This window comes from Erpetoichthys calabaricus, chromosome 1 (genome assembly GCF_900747795.2).
Source record: "Erpetoichthys calabaricus chromosome 1, fErpCal1.3, whole genome shotgun sequence".
Classification (NCBI taxonomy): domain Eukaryota; kingdom Metazoa; phylum Chordata; class Cladistia; order Polypteriformes; family Polypteridae; genus Erpetoichthys; species Erpetoichthys calabaricus.
This window is the reverse complement of record NC_041394.2, coordinates 125,378,990-125,406,443: the sequence shown is the minus strand read 5'-3', so window position 1 is coordinate 125,406,443 and position 27,454 is coordinate 125,378,990. Positions and strand designations below refer to the sequence as shown.

The 27,454-nt window shown below is 35.6% G+C and overlaps 1 protein-coding gene across 1 annotated transcript; it reads left to right on the top strand.

Annotated features, from left to right (window-relative positions):
• LOC114655131 (V-type proton ATPase subunit B, brain isoform) lies at window positions 1-27,087 on the top strand. Its single transcript, XM_028806000.2, has 14 exons — window positions 1-178; window positions 5,136-5,191; window positions 7,421-7,519; window positions 8,881-8,974; window positions 11,492-11,569; window positions 11,726-11,865; window positions 12,805-12,906; window positions 13,018-13,115; window positions 14,937-15,060; window positions 18,706-18,856; window positions 18,944-19,026; window positions 20,424-20,528; window positions 20,647-20,776; window positions 24,540-27,087. Exons 1-14 carry the CDS (start codon window positions 40-42, stop codon window positions 24,674-24,676), a joined length of 1,536 nt encoding a protein of 511 aa, XP_028661833.1. The 5' UTR covers window positions 1-39; the 3' UTR covers window positions 24,677-27,087.
• The last annotated feature ends 367 nt before the right edge of the window (window positions 27,088-27,454 follow it).

The window sequence follows — 27,454 nt, the reverse complement described above, 5'->3', positions numbered from 1 at the left end:
GCGCAGGCTTGCTTCTGTGTCGGTGACTAACGTTTGAAGATGGCGCTGAAAGCCATTCGCGGGATGGTGAACGGAGCTATGACCGAGCTTAGCTCCACGGTGAGCAGCGCCAGAGCTGCCGGGGCTCGGGAGCAAGCACAGGCTGTCAGCCGGGACTACATTTCTCAGCCGCGGCTCAGTAGGTAGTTCGCCGTGGTTGAGGTGGGGGAGGGATGGATAGCGGCCTCGATAGAGCACAGATTACTGATGTGTTGGGCATGTTGTTATTTATCAGTATTAATACCCTTTCGACGTGTCCAGCGGTGTTTCGTGGCTGAATGGATGAGGCGAAGTTAAGTGGTTCGAGGACAGTTTTGGTCCTATTTTTATTCATTTGCACATTGAATCCGATAAATGATAACTGACCTTTCTTCACACTTAGTAAAAAAAATGTATCCTATATAAATACATTTAGTGCTGCTGTTGGCAGTGTCACGAAAACCCTACGCGAAGAAATATTATAAATTTTTGCATGAGAGGCCTCATCCGACCGCTTGATGCATCAGTTCACTTGTAACCTTTAGCAGCAGTTCTGCAGCAGCACTGCACCCGGCTTCTCAGTCTCTTTTTTATTAAGATAATGTTCATGCTGCATCTTTATATGTTTTATGGTGTAAGACCAAACAGACCACACGACATGCAGCGCCAATCTGCCCACAGGCAAGTGTCCTCTAGCCTCACTGGATCTAAATGTCTCCTTGTGTTCCATTAATTTGCTTCAGGATACATCATCATCTGAAAGCTAAATTTTGTCTGCCTTCTACCCTTTCTCCTTTATTGTTTCTACTGTAGCGTGTGGAATAATCACTTCTGCATCTCAGTCAATTGATTCTGCCCTGTTTGTTCTCTTTCCTGGTTTCTTGTTGCATCTTTTAGTGACACCGCATTTTATGTCGGAGCACAAGTGGGATCCATTCATACTGTTACAGTCTTGCAGTCAGTCCCTTCACAGCAAGGTTGAAGCCTATTGCTTATTACTTTGCTTGCCCTGCATTGCTCTGTGGCATGTTTCACTTCACTCACTATACACTGAAATACCACCACAGTGTTATACAAAATTCTGTTAATTTGTCAAAGGAGAGATGGCAATATTGGACAGAATCATGATCAGTAACTAGTAGAGAGCAGCCTACGACATGACTAAATATTGAAATGTTTAACTTAAAAGAAAATAGTTTTTATATGAAAAATACACTCTCTTCTTGCAAGTGAAACTCTTAACAATATTTTATGAGGGAATACAAATAAAGAGTTTCTTAGTAATTGAGTATATAGGTCTAGACCAGCATTGTAAACACAGGAGTACAAATCCCATGATAAAAAACAAAACTGTGTTTAAATTATTTTCTTTGTCTTTAAAATGAGTACTAAAGACAATATAAAAATGGCAAGAAATCATTTGTTGTATAGGTACTAAGATGAAAAAATTGTATTAACTGCATATCAATTTTACTTTGATTGTTAGCTTTATAGCACCTTTCATTGAGGCAGTTGTCTAGAACAGGGTTTCATAAACCATGGGTTGTGAGTTAAGATTGCATTTAATGGTAGTGGTTTCTGGATGGTTTGTGAATTGGGTCACGGTGGAGTGCTGACATTGTGTAAAACTGATATTGCTCCGATGATCATCCTCGATTACCCCTCCTCCTGATTATCTACAATTCTTCAATGTGGACCTCCCCCTGCACTGACGTTTATCCGGGCATTCAACAAGGAATGGGTCTTGAAGATCGTAAAATGGGCAGGATTGGGTCACACCCTGATCTTGAAGAAATCAAGAATATAATTTCAAAATGAGCCTGAAAGAGTTCCACTAGATATGTGTAGCAGTAAACATTTTAAATATAAGTGGCCTAATAAACACATTGACTATGGAAGATGAGAAGGCAGCATACATACATTTGTGTAAATGATGAGTAACAATATCCTCCAACCCACCTAATCCAGTTCGGGGTTGTGTGTTGTTGGAGCATGTCTTTGCAATATTGGATGGAAGGCAAGAATCAGCAGTATATGGCACAACAGGCTATCACCGGGGCCACATAGCAGCGCCTATCATGCACCACAGAGTCATTTTTTAACCTAACATACAGATCCTTGAGATGTGGGAGGAAAACTGGCATGTGCTAAGAAAAACTCGTACACACAGAATGTGCACACTCAATACAGAGGATGACCAGCAGCGGGAACTGTGAGGTATCCCTGCTAACCATTTTGTCATTTAGGAGAGGTGCTGACTTTATGGTTCACAACAGTTTTACACAAAGAACTCAATTCACTTGGTCAGTGTGCTGTCTGTAGATGATATCAGCAAATTAATTTCTCATTCCTTGTCTCCACTTTTATAGTGGACTAGCTGTGTAAGCCTATGCTGTAAAAAGCCCGGGCTCCTAGAAACTATTGAAATCATCAGAAAAAAATTGAAATGCAGAGTTGGTGGTTTCGTTTTGTGGACATGCTCGCCCCCATTGTCTGTCAGTGGCTAAGAGAGTTTCTGTCTCATTTGTCTTTCCTCGGCGGTTTCACTTTGGCGATGGAATCTCTTTCTTTCAGCTTCATGCTGTAGCCTTGTACTTCTTTCAACTCATGAACTTGGGCCAACCTTGCTGACTCTTAGAGCTTCATGCTGTAGCCTCACGCTTCCGGGCCAGACAGACAGACACATGTAGACGTTTATATATAAGAAATGCTTTCAGATCATCATTGTATTGTAGATTCCCACATCTGTGAAGTACTCTTAATGTGATCAATGGTAAGTCTGTCCAAACTATTGTCAGATTCGGTGTAGCTTATTTAGAAAAGAGAGGCAGATATTGGGGGCAGCTTTACCTTCACCTTTGTGGTTATCTATCAGCATTTTTTTTTTTGTGATATTTTCCAGTAATTGATAATGCCAAAATATCCTAATGCAACGGACTCAGGGTGGGTTATCAGTTGAATGATATTTCAAAGTAGTTAATCTTTCATTTTTCAGAATGAAGTTTTTTTTTTTTTTTTCCCCAGTCCAGGTGGTTCATCGTTTGGTGGTTGTGGTGATGCGCTGTAATCAGAGCATGCTGCCAATCTCTCTCTCTCTCTGTTATGATGGTAGGAATACCTAGCCAATTATGTGCATATCTCTGCTAGAGCCAGATTTTTCCCTGGAAAAAAAAAATAAAGTGCTTTCCATCTATCAGTCGACTGATTGGAGAACAGAGCTTAGGACTTTTTGTCTTCCTCTCTGCCTATAGGTGCAGTTGGAAGCCTTGCATAGATTATGACAGTGACTAAAACTAGACTTCTGCAGTGTCAAAGATAAGAGAGAACAATAATGTTATTGTTTTATTATATTGTTTTTGCTGAGATAAAACCATATTTTAAACAATTTTGTCCACATCCAAACCAGTAAACAAATAAGTCCTTAAAGCACTAGTACCATTTGTGTTCTCTGCAGCCAGTCAGTGATTACCTGTCCCAATGCGGGACTCTATTTCCATTTTTTTGGTGTGATGAAGGAGGTTGTTCTCTGTATGAAACTGATTTCACCCATACTTAATGTTTTCATGTTTACAGCACACTATAAAATTAGGTAATGCTGTTAGTAATTCTTGAACAGAATGCACTGCTCCATCATCCTTGTACATTTGGTAAAGTGCAACAAGGCTGTGATGGAGCCATTGTTTTCTGTGATGGTTGTTTGGTACTTTGGTTCATTAAGAATTAATTCCACAAGAGGCTTCAGAGAGGTTAAAGTTGCAAAGTAGAAGAAGATTTCAATAGCTTTCTTTTGTTTACTTGTAGCCACAAACTGTGTGGTAAAACAGAAGTAAACTAACAACAGTTAAAACTTAAAGATATATATACATACATACTAAATTGCCAAGAGTATTGGAACAGCCCTCCAAATCATTGAAGTCAGGTTTTCCAATCACTTCCATGGCCAGAACTGTATAAAATCAAGCACTTAGGCATGCAGTCTGCTTCTACAAACATTTGTAAAAGAATGGGTCGCTCCCAGGAGTTCAGCAAATTCAAGCGTGGTACCTCCATATTAGGTCAAGAACAGTGTGTAGAGAGCTGCATGGCATGGGTTTCCATTGCCGAGCAGCTGCATCCAAGCCTTATATCACCAAGTGCAATGCAAAGAGTCTGAAGCAGTGGTGTAAAGCACACCAGTACTGGACTCTAGAGCAGTGGAGATGTGTCCTCTGGAGTGACAAATCACGCTTCTCTTTCTGGCAATCCAGTGGACAAGTCTGGGTTTGGCAGTTGCCAGGAGAAGGGTACTTGCCTGACTGCATTGTGCCAAGTGTAAAGTTTGGTGGAGGGGGGATTATGGTGTGGGGATGTTTTTCAGGGGTTGGGCTTGGCCCTTTTAGTTCCAGAGAAAGGAACTCTTAATGCTTCAGCATACAAAGCAATTTTGGACAATTTCGTGCTCCCGCCTCTGTGCAAACAGTTTGGGGATGGCCCCTTCCTCTTCCAACATGACTGCGCACCAGTGTACAAAGCAAGGTCTATAAGGAAATGGATGAGCGAGTTTGGTGCGGAGGAACTTGACTGGTCTGCACAGAACCCTGACCTCAACCAGATAGAACACCTTTGGGATGAATTAGAGTGGAAACTGCGAGCCAGGCCTTCTTGTCCAACATCAGTGCCTGACCTCACAAATGCTCTCTATATTTTAGCAAATATATTTTATGTGTATATGTTTATAATGTATACAAAAACATTTATATTTTAGCAAATATGTTTTATATGTATGTTGCACTTATTCTTTTCATATATTTCTAAGTATTGTATAGTGTACTTGGCTTATATCTGAAAGTGCACTTAAGAATAAATTAAATATACATCTGTCATTTTCAGTGCTTTTCATATATTAGCATCCAGACCTGCAACTTTAAATTAATCTTGATGTACAAAAGCTGCCAGAATAAATGTTACATATTATGTTGAGCCTTCAAGTAAACACTGATTTGTAATCAGTTTGGATTTTGTGGGTTAGCCACTCTTTTGTTTGCATAAGAGAGATGGACAGCATGCCATTGTCAAGTAATAGATATGATAAATGTGTATTTATTTATCAAGTGATTGTTTATTTTCCAATCATACAGCTTATAAAACTGTATCTGGAGTCAACGGGCCATTGGTCATCTTGGATCAGGTGAAGGTAAGAGAGAGTTGCTTCTGCCAGTTTAAATTGTTTTTGGTCCAGCTGCATTTATGAATCCTTTGTTTATTGATGTTTGTTGAAAGTGTCAGATTAATTTTATTATTTAGCAATATAACCTTTTATGCTTATTTAATTTTTTTTGTACATTTGAAAAATAGATGTTACAGTGGTGAAGTAAGTACATAGTGCTACAGCCTCACACAACCAAATCATATGAGACTACCTGACACCGATTAAACCTGTCACCCTTAAAAAAACTGAATTCCTAACTATAACTACTTTCCCTTTCTAGTAGTTGGTTTAGAGGAGACTGTCTGGTCTATTCAGTCCTACACATCAAATTAAAGGTCTCTGTCCGCCTCCATAAAATACGATAGATGGATAGACATCTTTAACTGTGGAGTTGACACCTAGACAGTGTGCACATCCTACCCAGTCTATTAACATACACAGCTGGCATCTAACCATCCAGCTCTCTAGATGCACTAAAAACTCCTGCAATGGCCCATTAGGGATGTCTCCACTCCCCTATTGCAACCTACCTTTTCCTCATGTTCAGCAACCTGAACTTAAGAGGCTTAATAGTAATCTTTTCTCAGATGTCCATCCCCTGGAAGCAACCTTCTGTCAGTCCATACATGAAGCAGAACTGACATTGCCAAGCCCCTGTTTTTATGCTTTTGAGTAAAACTTTTCTTGCTCTAAGAGTTTATATATGAATTTAATGCTCTTTAAAGCAAGTAGGACTTTGGTGCAGCAGCTACCTGCTGCTTCACAGTTCCAGAGTTCTAAGTCCAACTACTAGCCAAGACACTGCCTGTAGAGTTTTCACTTTTTTGATGTGTCTGCATGGAGTTTCCTCAAAGTGTGTGGGTCACATCCAATAGATTAGAGTTACCCGGTAAGTCTAACAAGCAAAATTGCTAAATTCTGAGTTAATGTCCCTTTAACCTTTCCTAAGTACCAGTATCTTCTGTTAATAACTTACTAATGGCTTGTTTTCAAACAGTGCAATATGTTGTATTAAGGGAATAAGAAGAAGACACTTGGCCCAATTAATAGTAGAAAGTTGCTGTATTTATTTTATGTGTGTAAGTACTTTAGCTACACAGTGGACATTTTCTTAGTTTGTTTTTGCATTGTTAGATTTTTCCATTGCTCTGCCTCCGGAATATTAATTTGCATTCAACAATTAGTTTAATATTCCTGTAACATTTAGGGTTCTGAGATTATATTTAACGTCTAATTTCAGTAATTCAAAATGTGTTCTTTTAATTTTAGTATATTGTATTCAACTAATATAATAATTAGTAGATAAACAGTAGCTAGTACCGAGAAATGTTATTTAGAATTTGTTTCCATTATTAGCCAGATGGTATCTGCTGACTGAAAATAATGTCCATTGTTGTAGTGTGATGTAGACTGCTACCACTTGATCCTGATCTGTCTGTGGTATTTTGAAAGTCAGATTGTGTTTATTCGTAATAATAAATCATGCCTGAAATTCACAGTGTCAAGAACATCTTTGTCTTGTAGATTAAATAATATTTTATGCTCCATTCATTTTTTAAGAAGCATCAAACCACTTTCATCCTATATAGTGCCTTTCACAGTGAACTCCACTCAAGAAAAATTCTTTAGAGCTTTGGAAATGAGGGAAGTATCGCTTTAATGTAAAGAACAATGGATTTGCTTTGTTTAATGTGCCTTTTTAAGCATGTTTTTGACAGACTCTTTGTTTGAATGAATCACTTTACTTGGAATTTTTTTCAGACTTGGGGAAAAAATTGAAAATGTAGCTATAAGTTAGACAGTGGGGGATTTACAGCACTGACTGGCAACAATTTACTTAAGTGAGTCATAATGAGTGGCTTTGCTCTTTAAAATTGTTAGATTTTTGCTACTTTGTTACAGGGCAAAATACATAGTCACATCTATTTGACAAGGTCTGTTAATTGCTTAAAATAGCATGTAAACATTCTAAATTTGAGGGATGTTGTATTTCTTTTGTCATCCAGGTTGTAGTCTGCCAGGGATAATTTATTTGTACCATTTAGCCATGGCCACTCATAAGTAGGTTTAGAGAGAAGGTAAATTGTAAATGCCATGGCATAAGTACTCTTTGTATATATCATTATGTGACAGTAAGAATTGCAAATAGCACATTCTGTTTGTCAGTACTGGTGATTTTTCATTTGATACTTACATTAGTCTGCATTTCTCTAGTTCCCAAGGTATGCAGAAATTGTTCACTTAACACTACCAGATGGCACTCAGAGGAGTGGACAGGTTTTGGAAGTCTCTGGTGCCAAAGCTGTTGTGCAGGTAAGATAACTGTATTGACTAAAGCTGCCATATATTTTCTGATTATCCTTTGCATGTCTTTATCACCCTTGTTCACAACATGGCCTTGGTAGTGTCACAAACTGTGAAAATCCTGTCAGTGTTCTCTTTTTATATTATTCTGCAGTCAGTAGCCGAAGAACATTGTTGGCAAAAGCTTCAATTTAACTATGCACTCAAAATGATCTGGTTTTAATTTTTCAGTACTACTTGTGTCTAAATCTAAAAGTGAAATTCATTTACAGCTAGTAACTGATCAAAATATCCAGTAGGTATTGGTTTTACTCAAAGGCTTATGGAGTACATTTAGAATGCAACTTGATATCAAGTGACAGTTTGTTTCCGTGACTCATCTAAATACACTGTATATTACCTGTAGTTACTCAGACATAATATTGCCCTCAACATTTTTCCAGCCTTTTTGCTATGCTTTGAAAACAACCTGTTTAAAGGGCTATTGTTAAGCATGCTGCTAATATAGGTGAATCGCAGATAAACTTGTGATATCATCAAATAAATTGCCTCCAACACATTACTTATTGCTAGGAATGTATTTTAAAAATACAGAGTTAATCCCTATAAGATTTGATGATAACTCCTATTGTTAATTTGACAGCTTTATACCAGTTTATGAAAATGAAAGGTAAGCACTATAAGTCAAGTGATTGCTAATTGGATTATTAAGACAGTTGCTGTAGCACACAGAGCTAATGTAATAAATTATGTCTGGGTAAGTCTTAACCTTCTCTTGGGAATATTTACATTAACGTCAATTCATTTTCAGGTTGTCCCTGTAATTGTAAATTTCACTCTTCAGCAGTTATACTGTTGAAACCAAAAATAGGCTGAAGTGCAGGTTTAATAATTTTTGTTGCCTATATCAAAATAAGTAAAGAATAACAATGTGATGTTATGCAATAGTAACATAATTACTAAGCTTGTTGTTTATGTCAAAGAATTATCTAGAGCCACTTTTACAAGAGTGACAAAAAATGAGTTGACTTTAACTAGGTTACTCCTCTTCCAGTTCCTCTAAATGCTGCCACACTTCAACCCTGCAAAAACATTGGATTACAACCACAGTGCTACTTTGATAATAATATTCTTTTGCTAGGCATTAAATGACAACTCCCTTCTCAACATTTTCTTTTTGCAGATAGTTTTGTGTCTACACAAAAAAAAGAATGTTGATTTTGAAGCATGAAAAAAATGCTTCTGTGCATAAGCTAAAACACCCAAATGAATTGGTTCTACTTCTAGTACAAATGGTTAAATTTGTTTAAAGAGCTTTGGCTGCATTTCTTTTTTATTTAACCTTTTTTTTAATATGAAAAAAATGTTAGGTGTTTGAAGGAACTTCAGGAATTGATGCCAAAAAAACAAGCTGTGAATTTACAGGAGACATTCTTCGAACACCCGTATCTGAAGATATGCTTGGTAAGATATAATAGAGTTCTTATTCACATGGAAACATAGTGAATTTGTATCCATTTGTATCCATTTATGCAGCTAGTCATAGTGTGTAGTTTTTCTCATTGCTTCTTGGCACATTTTTTCATGACATAATATGCAGTATGTACTTTTAACTTCATAAATTAGAGGACATTCAAATAGTTGTTCATTTCAATTTAGCTCACTTGTCAAGATGTGGTCTCCAAACAGGAATTTGCAAAGTGATGCATTTTACATGACTAGAATCAACCCTAGAGTATGTTGTGCTGTTGCCACCTTAAATTAGACAAGAGACCCACTGCAGTGCAATTAGGTTGCTTATAAGGTACACTGAAAATCTTTGAATTATAAGTGTATTAGAACAGTAAAAGTAACATTATTTCTTTCTGTTATGAAAAGTAATCAGAAATGTACATTTTTATTCATCCTTTTCAAGCTGATCCTTTTTTTCTATTCTCTTGGTAAGCCAGTCAGCCTTTATTAGTGTAATAAAAATCAACAAACCAAATATTAATGTAAAAAAAGTGTGTCAGCGATAGGTACTAGCTAGTGTATGGAAGTGTACCTTACAGTTTGTAGCTTCCACTTTCAAAAGGGATTTTACAAATCTAATAATGTTGTAATGTAAAACCAAACACAACATGACAAAAGTGATAGTAACAGTAAAGAGTAAACAAATAAATAATTTTTGGGTTGAGGTTTCAACGCTAGTAGTCTGAGTTATAGTGTGCAAGGGACTTTACTCTGTCAGTGAACATCATTGACTGTTGAAGTGTAGCAATTAAACAACAGAACAATGGGTGAATCTTAAGTCTGAATTTGAGTGTCATTACAGACAGGGCATCAAAAGTAGATCTTGGAAGAGTGCTAAACAATAGGAGCCACAGTGATAAATGAAGGTTTGCATGGTGGGATTTTAGAACAGTAAATCGTGCATCACAAGGTGTTAATTTGTCTATCCAGTTTGTGTGGAGTAAGCAATGCTTTCAAGAATTCAGGGATTTTAGTACAAAATTCTTTACAAGTAGGCAGCAGAGTTTTGTAGGAGACTTAAAAACTTTGTGGAAAAAGATAAAAGTACAAACATTTAATCTTAACAGCAAATAAAGTAAAGGTGGAAATGTAAATTATAGAATGCAAAACATTGGCTTCATTGAGAAAAGTTATCTGTTTACAGTGTGCTTCTTTTTCAGATAATGCTTCTGTTCATGCAGTATTCTATCTGTGTATATTTTGTTCTGCTGCTTAATTTGCACATATTTTTCGATGTTATGTTGCTAAATAACAAATAAATAATGGGTTATGGGTTGCTCATATTTTTATACAACATTACAGTTTTAGGATGTAAAAAGACTTGCAAATGTTAGAGGGGTGAGGAAAAATCAATACATTAGGTAATGTAATATTTACCTGTAAATTATCTGTTGAAAAAAAACCATCATCAAATATCATCAAATCATCATTAAAATCATCAATCAAATACATAAAATGTTATTAAATGAGGATGCCCTTCAAATACGAGAAAAAAAGAAAACTGATGCAGGATATCCATAAGCACTCCAGAGACACATCCAAAAATTCCAGACCAATGTTCCATCAACCCAGTAAATGAAAATAACCTGAGAAGTGGTGGAAGTCAGGGTATTAAGACATCAACCCAGTAAATTAAAATAAGCTGAAAAGTGGTGGAATTCATGGTATTAAGGCCATGAAAAAAGCTGTGTTCACAAAACAAGAACATTGTTGCCCATATTAATTTTGCAAACGACCTTCTGAAAGATACTATAAACTTTGCAATAGAATTATTGGGATGTACAAGTCTGAAATTGAACCTTATAGTCTCAACAAAAAAGTAGCTTATCTTTAGTGGTAAATGTTGCAGTGGGATCGTCATAGTTTCCAACTGCTTCCTTACCCATGAACCTGGATGTTTTGACATCACTGAAGGATCTTTGACATTGGAATACTACAAAATAGTTCTGAAAGAGAGCACTATGTTTGTGGTTGTAATTCAAATGTAAATGTAATTTTCATTTGTACAATAATCTTCAACATCATAATGAGAAAATAAAGGCATGAAATGCTGTTGCATGTTTTAGGATGACTAAGTCAAACTGCTGAGTTCGAACTAAAAGAAATATTGTGTCAAGGCCTAGTTTTGGCTTTTTGCGCATATAGAAAATCAGGAGCAGTTAGGCAAATTTTAAGAAAGTGTGTTTTAATTCATAGGAAGCATTTGGTTTGCTGTCACAGGTGTTAAACGATGTAACACAACTTAATAAATGAAAAGTTTTACTCACTTTTACAGAGTTTATAACAAAAAAAAAAAAGTTTTTTTGTTAAATACGGTTTACTTGCAGTAATTGAAATAGCACAAGAAAACACGACATGCATTGATTTGTTGTTTTTTTACTTTAGTCATTACCAGCTTTTCAGTGTTATTTATTTTTAACACATATCACAAAAGTTTCTGTTTTTCCCCCTAAATTTGGATGATAACAGGCCGTGTGTTCAATGGATCAGGAAAGCCTATTGATCGAGGTCCCACAGTTCTGGCTGAAGACTACCTGGACATAATGGGTATTTATGAATTTTTGTGATTGACTGAAATTTAAATTTCTTATGTTTATATATAGCACATATATAAATGTGTTTTAAAGCTTCCATGTAGTCTTGCCTGTCTAGGTAAAACTGCTGTAAAACATATAACTTCAAATAATGCTTTTTGTTCTGTAGGCCAGCCAATTAATCCCCAGTGCCGCATATATCCTGAGGAAATGATCCAGACTGGCATCTCTGCTATTGATGGGATGAACAGTATTGCTAGAGGACAAAAAATTCCAATTTTCTCAGCTGCTGGTTTGCCACACAATGAGGTGGGTGAAGCAGATTTGATTTTTTGTCAAATTTCTATTTGTTTCCTATTTTGAATTTATTTTACTTTGTTATGAATTTATACTACTAATACTTAAATAAAGGTTTAGATGATCTACCAAGAATATTGTTGTGACAAGCTCTTCTTGACTATTGGCAAAGTTAAATATGTTGAACACCTGTTTTTCACTGAGTAAGTGATAAGAGCACTTGCCATTCTTCAAATAAAGTCTTGGAAGTAGTATCTTTGGTCTCCTGAAATAGGTAAATTTACATAAATAAAATAAGGGAGGTTACATTGATTCTCGAGGAGGAAAAAAATGTTGACGTTCATTTTCAATGTCTTTTGGAAAAAACATGATTCTCCTCCTGTTCTGTTATTGAAATGACAAGAAAAGAGTAAACAATTTTGCAGTCAAATGGGCATTGGGAACCTTTCCTTACACCAAAACCATTAATGATTAATTTACTGTAGCCAGTTGCTAGTTTATTATAAGAAATTTGTGTAGTTTAAATCTCTATTCTGAATATTGTCTGGATTGTGTGCTTGTCCCTTGCTTTCATTCTTTAACACAGTGTTTCTCAACCTTTAAGTATTTGTGACCCGAGTTTTCATAACAGTTTGATTGCGCACCCCTAACGTTTTTTTGAAACCCTAATAAAATTTATTCCTATATTTTTTGCTGCTGATACACTGCTACAAGTTTAAAATTTCCCTACGAATAGCGAAATTACGCCACAGCGGGGCGCGGCCTACAGTTTGAGAACCGCTGCTTTAACATTTGGAAAGTCTTCCTTTCATTACACGCTAAACTTAGACTGGCCTACAGATAACTAATTAGACCTGTAGTAATGCTTGGTGTGTTTTTACAGTCTTAAAGTCCTGCATATCATATAATAAACACTAATTAGTCTTAAATAATTTTGCTATCTTTACTTAGATTGCAGCACAGATCTGTCGTCAAGCTGGGTTGGTAAAGAAATCAAAAAGCGTAATGGATTACAGCGAAGAGAATTTTGCTATTGTATTTGCTGCTATGGGTGTAAGTATCATTCCATTCATTTTATAATTATTTGGATTTAAAAATGTATCACAATGGTGTCCTTTATATTTATTGTATTTAAAATATTTTTGTCAAATTTGATTCTTATAGGTCAATATGGAGACTGCACGATTCTTCAAGTCAGATTTTGAAGAAAATGGTTCCATGGACAATGTCTGCCTCTTTTTGAACTTGGCTAATGACCCAACGTAAGACCCAGTGAATGAACCATTCACAACTAAACTTGCTGATTTAGGTTGTATGGCTTTTACTACAGTAGACACACTACAAATATTGAGTGCAACAAGAATGTTAAGAATATAGTCAAAACCTGGCAGTGCAAGAAATGAAAATAATATTTTGATGGTATTAAAGAAAAACCTGTACTGGCAAAATCCCATTTTGTTTCAACGTTTGTGATCCTGCATTATGGTTTGCTAAATGTTATCTTTCTACTAGTAAGTCTTATGTGATCAAAGCTAATACTTTTGTATTAAGAAAGGGTATGTAAACACTGATTATGTGTATTTTAGAAGAATAATGATTAGTTAATTTGCCAAAAAGTAAATGGAATTTATTGGTTTGCATCAAGTTTATCAAACCAATGAGTTAATCACCAGAGATTAGTACAAGGTAGCAGCTTTATTTGAACATAAGAGCTTGGCTTAGTTTAAGCTATGCAGGTGAGTAGTAACACAATATGCAACCTTACAGAATGCATTAGAAGGAATAATGTTGATTAACTTCGTGTCTGGATGGTGTTCCACATGACCTTAAAATGATCATTTCCAAAGCATAATATATCTGGGTGAACAATGACTGAATTAAAAAATCTTTGGTAACCTTTTATCTTATTTTAATTAGTTAGAGTTTTTATTTTACTTTTATGGTGTTCACCCTATATAAATGTATTTGACCTTGAACAATCATGAAAGAATGTCCAATTTTCCTTTTTCTCAAATGTTATGCCCGATGCCATTTTGTTAGCCATTTTGTTTAGTTAATATTAGTTTACAAAATTGTATAAGCATGTAAATGTTTATAATGCAGTAAGAAAAAAGTTTGATTACACATTCTGATTAAAAAAAATGGAAATAAAAGTGTCAGTAGTCAAATTACTGTTCCCACATTTATCAGAAGTAATTACACAGTTGGAAAACTACAAAGGATCCTTAAAAATATTGAAAACTGTCCAGGTTAAGAGTCGAACTTATATTAAGATTTCTTGTTCATATTTATGGAAGCAGAAAAATCAGTAAATTGTCCAAAAGTGTCTAATTTTAAGGTAACAATTTTTTTGAAGTGCATTCTGTGAAACAGCTTTTTTCCAGTATAAGGTCCTGTGGACCCTCTATCTTTTTTACGTTGATGTCAAATATAGAATATTAAAGCGATTCACTTATGCCATTCCACAGTGGTAGCACTGCTGCCTCGCAGTAAGGAAACCCGGGATCACTTCCAGGGTCCTCCCTGTGTGGAGTTTGCATGTTCTCCCCGTGTCTGCATGGGTTTCCTTCCACAGTCCAAAGACATGCAGGTTATAGGTGCATTGATGATCCTAAATTCTCCCTAGTGTGTGCTTGGTCTGTGGGTGGGTGTGTGTTTGTGTGCCCTGCGGTGTGCTGGCGCCCTGCCTGGGGTTGTTCCTGCCTTGCAGCCTGTGCTGGCTGGGATTGGCTCCAGCAGACCCCCTTGACCCTGTGTTAGGATATAGCGGGTTGGACAATGACTGACTGACCGACCTATGCCATTCAAGTCACTTGAAAAATAACAGCATAAAAGTTCAGTAAAAAGTATTTTTCAATTCTATTTTTAATATATATATTTTTGCTTTAACCTACAATATACACTGAGAGCTACACTGATAGACAAATAAAAAACAACTTAATTTAATTGATGATTGACAATCGTTTTGTTCTCTCTGTTCTTCATTTTTTAAAGGAGAGAATGTTTTTGTTTAGATCTATGTTAGAGATACAGTTACAATGAAATTGGCATTCTTCATGCTTTCTTCTTTTATTATTTTACAGAATTGAACGTATTATCACTCCCCGTCTTGCTCTGACAACAGCAGAATTCCTGGCTTACCAGTGTGAAAAACATGTACTGGTCATCCTAACAGACATGAGCTCATATGCTGAAGCACTGAGAGAAGTGAGTTTAAAGATTCTGAGTAACAATTATTAACTTTATTTAGGTATTGTATTTATTTATCAGTGGGAACTCTGCTTTTGTGCATAAACTCCACAACTGTTTTCACTTTATCACTTTTGTTTTGACTATTTAAAAATTTCTATAACAACCAGGTTAATGGTTTGAAGAATATAGTGCTTCAATTAATTGTCTTTACTGCAATTGTACTGATATTGTCAGTAATACTACTACAGCTTTCTTTCGAAATGTGCAATTTTGAGCTTATGAATTCTAGCTTATATGGTAGGTTCATCATTTTGCAGTTCTTAAAGAAGTAGTAAGTTTGGAACATGTAGTTCTCTGTAGAAACAGAACTCCAGCAAGTCATTATTGAGCACACAGCAGAGGCATTCCACACATCATCCAAAACAGCTGTATAATAATTAGCAAGCAGATGTGGAACATTCAAAACATTCTTCTACGTTATTGTTTTTGTTGGCAGCACATAGCAACAGTCAAGTACTCTGCTGTAAGCTCTGAAGCAGCAGACCTCAAGGAATCAAATAGAAAGAAAGAAAATTATTTTAAATATTTTTTCCAGAACTGTGTTAATATGCATTTGCATGGTCAGTAAAATAGGTCTTTAATAGGTCATAGTACCTTTTTGATGCTGAATGTCAGATCTTGCACATCAGTCTATTTAATGAATAATGATGCTGCAACTTAATTCCAGAACTTTTGTGACCTGTTCTCTCATTTTCTGTTGGATGCTTGGCTTTCAAGTATCTGTGCAAATTAGAAGTGGATACCCCTTAGGTAGAGAGCCAATTAATGCAGATACAACATTTAGCCTTACGTGCAGATACATGCATGAACATTGTCAACATTTTGCTTGTTTTTTCTACTTTTACTCATTATCACTGTTTTCCAGCAGTACCTTTTTAAGGTATTTCGACCACTCCCTGTTTCCTGCACAGGCTTCCTTACAATATTTTTAAGGAATGCAGGTGTGCTGGCATTGATTACATCCTCCAGAGCGCTAATGAGGCAATTGACTGAGCCACGTGCGTCTGCATTTGTTTGCACGGCCAGCCAATCACTGCAGTTCACACCCTGGAGTCACTCTGTCATGCTTTCACACACACCTCAACCCCGCATAAACCTGAATGCAAATCTACTTATTTAAAACAGCACTATTGCCACATACCCTGCTATTCCACCTAACTCCCTCCACAAACCACCTTTTGCACAGGAAGGGCCTACACTTTCCAATCAACACAGTGTAACTGGTGGCCAAGGAGCATGACTTGGCCCTCTTGCACCTGCATTACACTAACAGCAATAAAAACAACTAAAATGCACTGTGAAACCTCAACACTAAAACAAACCTAAGCCCCCTTTTTAAAACAGGATTTTAAAATGAATAAGAACTTTAAAATTCAATAAAATATAAGCAATTAATAAACAGTCCATTAAAAGTTCAGTTATTCAAAATGTCTTTACAACTTGAGTATGTGGGTTCTTTAATGCGTCAGTCACCACATCCTGTTGCTGTTTCTTCATCTACATCTTTCTTGCACATTGCCACTGGCTCATCCCACTGCTCCCACCAAATGTGATTGTCCTGGTCAGCTCCACATCCTTTGGCAGCCTTTGAACTTGGAACTGTCGATAACATGTCTGAGAATGAGCCAGAGAACACATTCCTTAGCTTATTTTGTTGTTTTATGTATTGTTTTTGTTAATATTCGGGTTATTTTAGCTATTATTTGGTAAGTGGATGCTCTTTAGTATCATTTGCACTGGTGTCTCCTCCACTGATTGTTACTTATTAATATTTGGATACAATTAACAGAGCAAATACCTTAGGGGTAAAAAGGAAATGACAAATCAGAATTATGCTTTTAAAACTATGACAAAAAAAATCTTTATTTCTTATAAATGCACATCTCACTCTATGCTGTGTGCTGAGAATTTCTCAGGTTGTTTATGGAGTCAAAAATTGCTACTCTCTATAGGATAATCAAGTGATATGTTGCCCACTTGCTCATACTCATATTCTTGTCAAATCTACAATGGGGCGTTTTAATTTTCTTTTTCTTTTCTTTTTTCTTTGAGAAAAATTCATAATTCCATAATCTTTCATCAGTGAGTGAATCACTAAGTTAGTGAATCTGGTATCACTTTAGATTAGGTGTCCCTAATTATGTTGTACTTACCATGTAATTACCTGTATATTAACAGAGTAATTAGGTACTAGGTTATTTACATTGTACTTGCTGTGTAATACAGTGTAACTCTATAATTATGTACTCCAACTGTAACTGTATAGGAAGTACCTATGTATATACTGTAAATTATGAAATAACAAATTACAATTAAGTGTTGTTGTGGTCGGCTGGGGGCTGTGCCCAGTCGCGACACCTGGACGGACCAGGAGAGGGACTGTGCCTCCCCAGGACCACGAGAGGGCAGCCACCCTACCTGGTTTGGGGGCCATGGGGCCACCGCCAGGGGGCGCCCAGACGATTGTGGAGCCTCGGACGATAGCGCTTCCGCAACACCTGGAGGTGTTGGCGGAAGGAATACCAAGGACACCTGGAGTGTCACACCAGGAAGTGCCGTAGGAAATCTATCGGAAAGCACCTGGAACACGTCTGGGTGGATATTAAAGTTCCCGCCTCCCTCCAGTCGGGAGCTGCAGTTGGGAGGAAGAGGACAGAGCTTGGAGGAGAGGAGTGGAGGCGGTGAAAACTTGAGAAGAGGGTGATTGGTGCAGGGGCACTGTGTGCGGTGAACTTTATATAAATAAATGTGTGCTTTATCAAACTATCGGCGTGTGCCTGTCTGTGTCCGGGGCTGGACTTCCACAGTGTTTAACAACAGCATTACATTGTGTTACACATTAAATACAACACAATTACATCTCGTTACCCTGTAATTATACATGTAATTGCATTGTACAAGTACAGCATAATTAGTGACACCTAATCTAAAGTGATACTGTGAATCTGTAGCAGATTTGGTTCATTTACCACAGAATTTTGTTTAGTATCTCAACGTGCTAATTTTTCAGTACATAATTTCAGCATTTAGCATTGATGATGGGGCTTTACATTTACTGTTTCAAGTAGCTTACATGTTTTTTGCTTTTTGAGCCAGTACATTTATGGATGCTATGGATTTAAATGAATTTACTTTTACATATATAATTTATTGTAACTGTAATGCCAGGTTGCATCCAGCTGGGGATGATTCACCATAAATGTGAACTGGCATTCAGTCAAGCAAATTAACAGTTTCCGAGCCAGCAGCAGGGGATCCTTTAGAAAAATGGCAAGCCTGCCAAAGACACATGCATTTCTAACTTAGTGTGGTGAAAGTTGTCAGTCTTTATGATAGTGAGCTATTTAATACACTATAAAGTGGACACATCCATTGGGTCAATACTGGCAAACACTGTGCAGCACTACTATATATATAATAGTGAAAAGTCTGAAGAATTTTTTTTTTTATATTTTCCGAATTGAACTATTGACTTAGTATAAGAAGACACTTGCTGTTCTTTTTTAAATTTGTATATTTCTACTGTATTCATTTTTTTTCCCAGGATGTTGCTGTGAATATAAATAATGTAGTTGCTTCTACACATGTAATTATTTCCAGGTTTCGGCTGCCAGGGAAGAGGTACCAGGTCGTCGTGGCTTTCCAGGTTACATGTATACTGACTTGGCTACAATTTATGAGAGAGCAGGCCGGGTTGAGGGCAGGAATGGATCAATAACACAGATTCCTATTTTGACTATGCCCAATGATGGTGAGTTTTCTTAAAATCATGTAATTCATAATTAATACTAGGAAAATTGTGACATTTTCATCATTTTAATTGTTGTTTTTCCTTTAGATATTACTCATCCCATCCCTGATCTGACAGGATATATTACTGAAGGCCAGATTTATGTGGACAGGCAGCTACATAACCGACAGGTTTGTGTGTTTAAAAAAATATATATGTAAGTGTGTATGTATGTAAATATGTATATATATTTTATTTCTAAGTAGCCTGAAATACAGCATATGGTGAATTTGGCACCAAATTAATATTACATTTTTTTTTTTTTTGCAATGATTTTTATTATGGCAACAAAATTGTCCTTTTTTTACATATATGAAATAGATTTTGTATGTACTTAATTCTTTTCTTATCCATGAGTGCTTCAGATATTCAGTAATGTCATTGGTGAAAAAAAAATGCATGTAATGCTATACATAAATTAGACCCTTTTATCATGTACATACAGTGTCAAATACGTTTATTAACTTTAGGAAGCAAATATGAATGAAATTAGTGATAGTATGTGGAGTATATTTATACCAAATCTATCAGAAAATTAGCAATTATATATGAGTATTGTGTAGCTGATTTTTTTAGCCATAAAAATATTAGTAAAGTGCACTTCCAAAAGCAGAATAACTTTTTGTTTAAAGTTTGAGGCGGCTAATTGCCCTAGACATTTTTTATTTAAAGTCATTTTATGTTGTAAATGCAGTATCACATTTACAATGGGACTTTTCTTACTTTAATAATACTGACTGTGTTTTATCCATCCATTTCTAACCAGTATATCTAATAGTTTGTGGTCAACGGGATCCAGTCACTATACTGTTCTAGTTATGTTTAGTATTTAATTAAATATGTAAAGATAACAAGCAGTATTTTTCTACATTTATCATTCCCTCAAACATCTCAAATAAGAATCATGATTAAATTATTGCAGTCAGTTTTTCTAATTACATCCACTTTATCTAGTGATACTGTTTAAATGAAGATCACATTTTGAGATAACGACATAATTTAAAAAACATTACATGTTGTATACCTCCTTTTTTCACAATACTGATGCTTACTTTTGTGATGGTTGTTAAATGCAGGGCAGTGTGACAACTTCATATTGCCTTTTGAATGTAACTTTTCAAAGTTACAATTCTGGCTGTAGTCTGTCATGTAATGGTATGTTTAGATTAACATTTCAGCAAATGCCAACATTTTCAAAATTTAAAGACATTATTCTAATGAAAAACATATCTTTTCAAGGGAATTGCAAGCTGTCTAAGAAAAAATTATGCAATAGATTTAATTGTTTTAATTTAAACTGACTTTTCAAACTAGTCAAACTATTTTAAGTGTTTTGTGTATGTGTCATAGTCTCATGTTAACTTACCTATTCAAATCAAAAAACATTAGAATGGCTTATTTTATGGTGTATATGATCATAATAAAAATATTAACATTCAGTCATCCTTCAATATTAGTCTATACATTTTTGTTGGCTTTTAAAAATATTTTCTTCTAAAATAATGAAAACTTAATGATTTTTCAACAGATTTACCCTCCAATAAATGTCTTGCCTTCTCTGTCTCGATTGATGAAATCTGCTATTGGTGAAGGGATGACCCGCAAAGATCATGCTGATGTATCGAATCAGCTGGTTAGTTTTTGTATTTTTTATAATGTGTCTTAGCCTTTCTGATGGTACATGTCTGAAACACTGTTTGCTACTACTACCAAGCCTCTCCTTATTAATATGTAGTTGTTATTTTCTGCAGTATGCTTGTTATGCTATTGGCAAAGATGTGCAGGCAATGAAAGCTGTGGTGGGAGAAGAGGCTCTGACACCAGATGATTTGTTGTACTTGGAATTTCTCCAAAAGTTTGAAAAGAATTTCATTTCTCAAGGTACAGTAAGGCTTCAGTTCCATTGCTAATCATTGGGTAAAGAGTCTGTCCCAGATTATTATATTATGAATTGTTTAATCCACCTCAGATTTATCTTTTTGTAGACCAGAATACCAAACCAAAAATACTATTCAGAAATACACTGTGTTTAAGGGATAGCTTAGAGATGTACAAAGTAAATATGTTCTACCTTAGGAATGTTATAGATATGATTTAACTGAAATTATAAACACGAGCCATTTGGAAAATTGAAAACTTTTATTAAACCTGAAAACAATGTTAAGCCAGCTATATCTACTCAATATGAATGAATAAATGAAGGTGTTAAAAAAAAAAAAAAATGTTTTTTAACTTACTCAGTCACCTGACTTGAACCCCATAGAAAATCTGGTAGGATTTGAAGAAGGCAGTTATAGCATGCAAACCCAAAAATATTAGTGAGCTGGAGGCCATTGCCCATGAAGGAATGGGCTAAGGTTCCTCAGGAACATTGCCAGAAGCTGGTATCTGGCTATGTGTCACGTTTACAGCAGGTCATAACAGCAAAAGGGTGCTCTACTATGTACTAAAGATGCTTGTCATGAAGGGGTTGAATAATTTTGAGATTGCAGTAGCCATTAAAAGTAACATTTTGTGTTGAATGTGGAGAAACCACACAATATTAGTTGTGTTGAGCTATTCAGATTATTCTTGTTTGATTTGTTTATTGCAAACGGCTAAACGTTTGTAAATTTTGCCAATAGACCTAACTTGTAATGGGGGTTGAATAATTTTGTGTGCAACTGTACATAAGAGTTAATTACGCCAAAATTTTCAACAAATGTGTCCAATAAATCTCAATATAAAATCCAGTTAATTCAAAAACAAAGTGCAGGATTAAAATAAGAGTGATGTAGTCCATTTCTCTGTCCCTGCTTAAACTAATATAACATATCCACTTATCTGGGTCCTTGTACCAACAAAGAAAAAAAATATCTTCCAAAATAGTGCCATTTGTCCGCAGTTCATCTAATAGTGTCTTCCTCTCAACTTGCCGCTCGTAAATTGGCAGAGGAAAAAAAACAACGCCGATGTCAGTTTCGATCCCCTGTTTTTGCAGTTTCTATCCTTTGTTTTCTCAGTTTCTTTTAAAGAACCCTCGTCATGAGTCTGGTTCATTTATATCCTGCTTATCTAAGTCGGTGTTGCCACATTTCTTCCTTTTTCTTATTGTGCGCCTTTTTTCTTTCTTTCTGCATCCGTATTCGTGTCTGTGCAGAGGTATTCACAGCTCCTCTGCCTCTCACTCTAGAACCTTCCCTGAAGCACATTCTCCTTTAATGACAATATATGCTTATATACTACTGTTTTTATATTAATTTCCTTTAGTTGAATTCCTGCTGATTATACTTCAATGAATAATACAATTCTGGCAGTTGGGTTTTGATTGGTTTTTTTTTTTGTTTTTTTTTGGATTTTGATAGTGAAGTGGGATCATTAAACATCTCAAGAAATGAACATTTTTTTCAATTCCCTGACATCTTTCTGAGAAAAACAATCATATCTAAAAAAAACCAGCTTTCTGTACAGTATTTGTATGGAAATAAATACATGTCTATCTTCTGTGCAGTATTTCCCACATTAATCTAGCAGTGGGGTATTTATGTAGGGTAAAAAGGCTGAATGGAGATCCCTCTGTAAAGTATTCCTCTTGGTCACATGACTATTTTTATTTTAGTATTTAAATTAATTGCTTATTGGTATTGAAGACCATTGATTGCTATATTGCATATTGCTCTTCTAGTTACAATGGAACCTCGGGTCACGAATGTCTCCGAACACGTACAAATCGGGTTACGACCACACACTCGGGTGACGAACAAGCCAGTTTCCCTTCCGGTTCATACACGCCGATGATTTCCGCACGTGTTCAGTCTCTCCCTGCGCATTCACTGTGAACTCTTTGTGCTCTATTTCGTTTCCCTTCTGGTTCGTACGCACCGGTGATTTACACATGTTCAGTCACTCCCTGTACCTGTACAGTACATTGTTCTTGGTCAGACGTGCATCGCGCAGAGGGACTTTACCTCAAAACTGTAATCTCCTCTCCACCCAGCTCCTCCTCACTTCCTTCATGTCAGAACTCGACTCATGCAAGGTTAGTTTTCTTGGTTGATTATGGTTCATTTTTGTATAAATTACGGATTTTTCAAATGTTCATTTTTTTCCCTGTGCTAAAAACTCATTAAAGTGTTTACAGCGATCAGTTCGTAAGGGTATTAGCGTGAACTCTTGCAATGTTAGTTTTCTCTGTTCAAGGTTTTCTGATGTGTTATTTAATGTTTTTACATTTAATTTACTATTACACTCTGCATTCTATGGTATAATTAACTATTTTTGCGCTTAAAAATCTTTAAAAAAAATATATATTTACATTCAGCTCATACGGTCTGGAACGGATTAATTGTATTTACATACAATCCTATGGGGGGAAATTGCTTCAGGTCATGACCAAATCAGGTTGCAACCAGAGTTTTGGAACGAATTATGGTTGTGACCTGAGGTTCCACTGTAATAAAAAAAAACAAAAAACAACTTTACTGCATTATTTAAGTAACAATAATAAACAAGAAATAAATAAGCAACTAACAAATAATAAATACATAAAAACAAACAAGAATTTTCAATTTAAAAATAGTTGTTAGCAAAAACTGAGTAAGAGAGCTAGCTATAGCTTGTCAAAAGACATTCATTCTTTTTAGGTGAGTAGTGTCTTGTTTCTTGTTACGAGCACATATCATGTACAAAAAGTACATCCCAGACATTTTAATAACTGTTATGGGATTAAAATTAACATGAAACAATGAAATAAAGTTGCAGTGGTATTTTTTTTTTTTTTAAACACATACACACAGTATGCAGTAAATCTAAGGCTGCAAGTTATACAGCCATAGTGAAACCGCATACCACAACAGTGTTTTGGTTGTGTCACTATCTGACCACAAAGTTCTAATATAATCTAAATTCCTACAGCAAGTCAGTATAAAGTAAAAAAAAAAAATGTTGACTGCTCTTATTGAAAGTATAAATCAGATTCTGTTTTTTTCCCATACCTTGTACCATTTGTTTACATAGAAATGGAATAAATGACTGTTTATAGAATAAGCCTCACAATCAATAGCATAACATTGTCAAACCATCTTAATCTAATTCTGTACAAAAGGCAAAAAGTGCCACCCTGTCAGTTAGAGCTTCACCATCTCAAACTCTAAAATATGAAGTGCCAGCTACATGTTGGCTTGCTGTCCTTTCAGCCTCTCAAACATGCTTTGCCTCCTAGTTCTTTGTTCATTCTTTTTTTCTCCAAAAAACGAGCCTTGAGTTGAAGTGGTTGTCTCACAAGGTATGTCCCCTAGAACTCTTGTCATCCCTAGCCAGTTGCTGGGGAAGTACATGATTCCTTAGTATGATATAGGTCTGGTCCCATTAGCGTTTAGTTCACTTTCTAGAATTTGAATTTAGCTTATTGGCCAATTTCAAATCATTCAACTCTTTTATGGACCGAAAAAATCCAGAGAAAACTATGCAATTATTATTTTGAAGCAATGTTTGTTTTTGCCTCTGAACTTCAATGATTTACAAAACAAGTCAGATTTTCAGGTTTAAAATTAAATTATCCAAAGACTTACTAGTTAAATAAATGGGAGAAATACTATATTTGAAACTATGAAAATGTGAATCTCCATTTCAGTATTGCTTTTTTTGTTTGTTTGTTTTACTTCAGGTCCCTATGAGAACAGAACAGTATATGAAACACTGGACATTGGCTGGCAGCTTATGAGAATCTTCCCCAAGGAGATGCTGAAACGAATTCCACAGAGCACTCTGGCAGAGTTCTACCCCAGAGACTCCAAACACTAGCATCCTTTCTCTCCAACCCTTTAGATGTTTGTGCCATTGTGTTTGTATTTTTGTTATTTTTTTTTTGTTGTAATGCTGTCAGTTACCCAACTAAAACATCTCCAGCAGAGTTTTAAATATCAGTAAACGAAACCCTGTGCTACTTTTATGTACTGGCCAAATATTGTATTTATTTTCTGGTTTTTCATGGTTGGGGGGAAAAAAAAAACAAAAGAGAACATATGCCAAAATGGAATTTTTCTGAGTAGAAGAGTATACAGATCTACGTATGAAAAGTAGAACACATTCTGTGGTGTAGCAGGGTCACCAACACCTGTATAGGTTTATAGGGTCATTATTACCAAGTGTACAGAAGTGTAACAGTGAAACTCTTACTAGCATGTGCTCATCAACATGTAACCACTCTCCACTGCCATGATTACTGAGTTTAACTACTTTAGCTCAATACTTCTGCCTTTCCTAATATCAATAGCTACCTTACCTTGAAACTTCTGTGCCTCCAACGTGGAACAAAATGGGGGAAACTCCTAAATATATCATAAGTGAATGTTTATTAATTAAATACATTTAGGAGAGAATGAATGAAAGGAGGCCATAAAATATAAAATAAGAGCACAACCTAACTTTCTATCGGTTCAGGTCCTTGTGTAATTAGTGCAGGTAATTTGCCCAACTCCACAAAAACTTGACACATCTTTTTCTCTCTATCTTATTCTCTTTACCGCCTTATAAATTTCCCTGTTTTTCTTTCTGCTTGCCAGTCCTTTCTCCTTTCCTTTGACTAGTGGTCTGGCATGGAGAGGCCACTAAACCAAACCCCAGAGTTGCTGTGAATTCAGTCACTGCTGCCCTGCCTAGGGTTGGCATTACTGCTAGAAATTTTCCTATACTGAGTTCAAATCCGTTTATAAGATTCTAAGATGTCTGTTCTTTGTAGTAAGCACAAGGTTTACATGTATCCCATGTGGTAACCCTTGTAGTTTTAAACGGTATATAAGAAACTGTGTGTATTGTCACTATTTAACAGAATCAAGGAACATGCAGGGCAGATGCACGGGCACTGCTGATAAGGGACCATTGTTTTCCTTCATGCATTTTTGTCAGTGTGTTTGTGAATGTTTTTTCTTTCTGCATGCATGCACAAATTTAAATATAGAAATGGCATAAAATTCTACTTTAAAGGCAACCATATTAGCTTAAAATAACAGACAGAAAATCATAAAAAAATCTTTCATTACAGCAGGAATATATGGTTTAAAAAATAGCAACTCTATTTTAGACTTTCAGAAATCATGTTTGTAGTACTAGGGTGTTGTACTGTGTTAGCCATTATGGGTGTAATGAGAAGTCAAGCAAAATGACACCTTTTATTGGCTAACTAAAAATATGCTGAAGAAGGGGGCCTGAGTTGCTTTGAAAGCTTGCATCTTGTACTCTTTTCAGTTAGCCAGTAAAAGGTGTCATTTTGCTTGACTTCTCATAGAAGTCACGTTGAAATTTAAAAAATAAAAAAATACACCCTAGTATAGACACACTTTTATTTTATTTGAACTCTTATCCATGAAAGTAATGCTGCATTCCTTAGACATGGCACATATAATTGCTATAGTGCCTTTATTTGGTGTAACTGTATTTTCAAGTACAGTCCACTTGTATTGTGTGTTTTCTTTGCAAATCAGGAACGACCAAGCCTGATCTGAAAGTGCTAAAGCAAATCCAGATTCTCATTGAGACTATTACTGAAAAAGAGGTTCATTTATGTATTTTAAATTAAGACTCTTGCTTGTTTCCCCCGTTTTGGCACTTAGTATATGTTTACGTCTCTTCTGTGTAGATTTTGCTTATTTTTCAAATGCCTGCGTAGGGTCCACTGGTTACATTTACCAAAGACCAGTGGCCCAGTGTTAGGCATGGGTTCAAGTATTCCCTATAAGAACTGGCATCTTTTTCAGGTTTGGTTCCTACCTGCTACTTATGAAAGCATACTGAATGGTAATGTTCCTAAAATGAGGATATAGAAATATTTTAAACTCTGCAAATGGAGGGTACACCATAAACAAAAAAAGGCACAGTTTCCCTTAATTTTAGCATCCCCCCTAAAGTCAAGTGTGCTGCTTATGTGTAATACAACAGTCTCCATATCTTTCATGCGGCTCAGATGCTACATTTTTTCTGTGCTCTGTGTGGTCACTTGGTATGATTTTCTGGCAGGCTTATTAAATGTTGTATTTATTTCTGGTGCTGTAGATATGGTATGTATGTTTGACATTGATAACCTGTGCATTTCATGTTTCTTCTGGAAAAGATATGCAACAAAACTTAAATGTATAAAAGCATTTTTGTCAGTGCAATTAAATGTAAAAAAAATAAATAAGATATATGTATTCCAAATAAATGTTACTAAGAAAAGATGCATTGTAGTTATTCTTTTTTAAAACTATATTATATATTTGGTTTATATGAAACTGTATTATATAATATCTCTAATACAATAGAGATTAGTCGTAAAATATTTAGTGGCAGACAATGAAGCAAAAATGGTTGTGATTAAATTAATGTTTTTGTTACAACACAACATTTTCAAACTTGCATAATCCAGTTCTGAGTTTTGGATATTTTGGTTACAAGGTATTGTCAAAACAGTGATGTGCACCATTTTTAGAAGTAAAATTGCTGTGGGTACAGCACACTGTTACCTGTTTAAAAAATAATAATAATCTTACAGCACATTACACTTCCATGCTAAAAAGTGGTTCTGTCTAAGAATAGGCTGCATTG

Bases quoted from the DNA above. Each gene is read 5' to 3' on its own strand.
- LOC114655131 (XM_028806000.2), top strand. From the start codon at position 40: ATGGCGCTGAAAGCCATTCGCGGGATGGTGAACGGAGCTATGACCGAG. The intron at 13,116-14,936 runs GTAAGACCCAGT...ATTATTTTACAG, and splicing joins AACTTGGCTAATGACCCAAC to AATTGAACGTATTATCACTC. The intron at 19,027-20,423 runs GTTTGTGTGTTT...ATTTTTCAACAG, and splicing joins GGCAGCTACATAACCGACAG to ATTTACCCTCCAATAAATGT.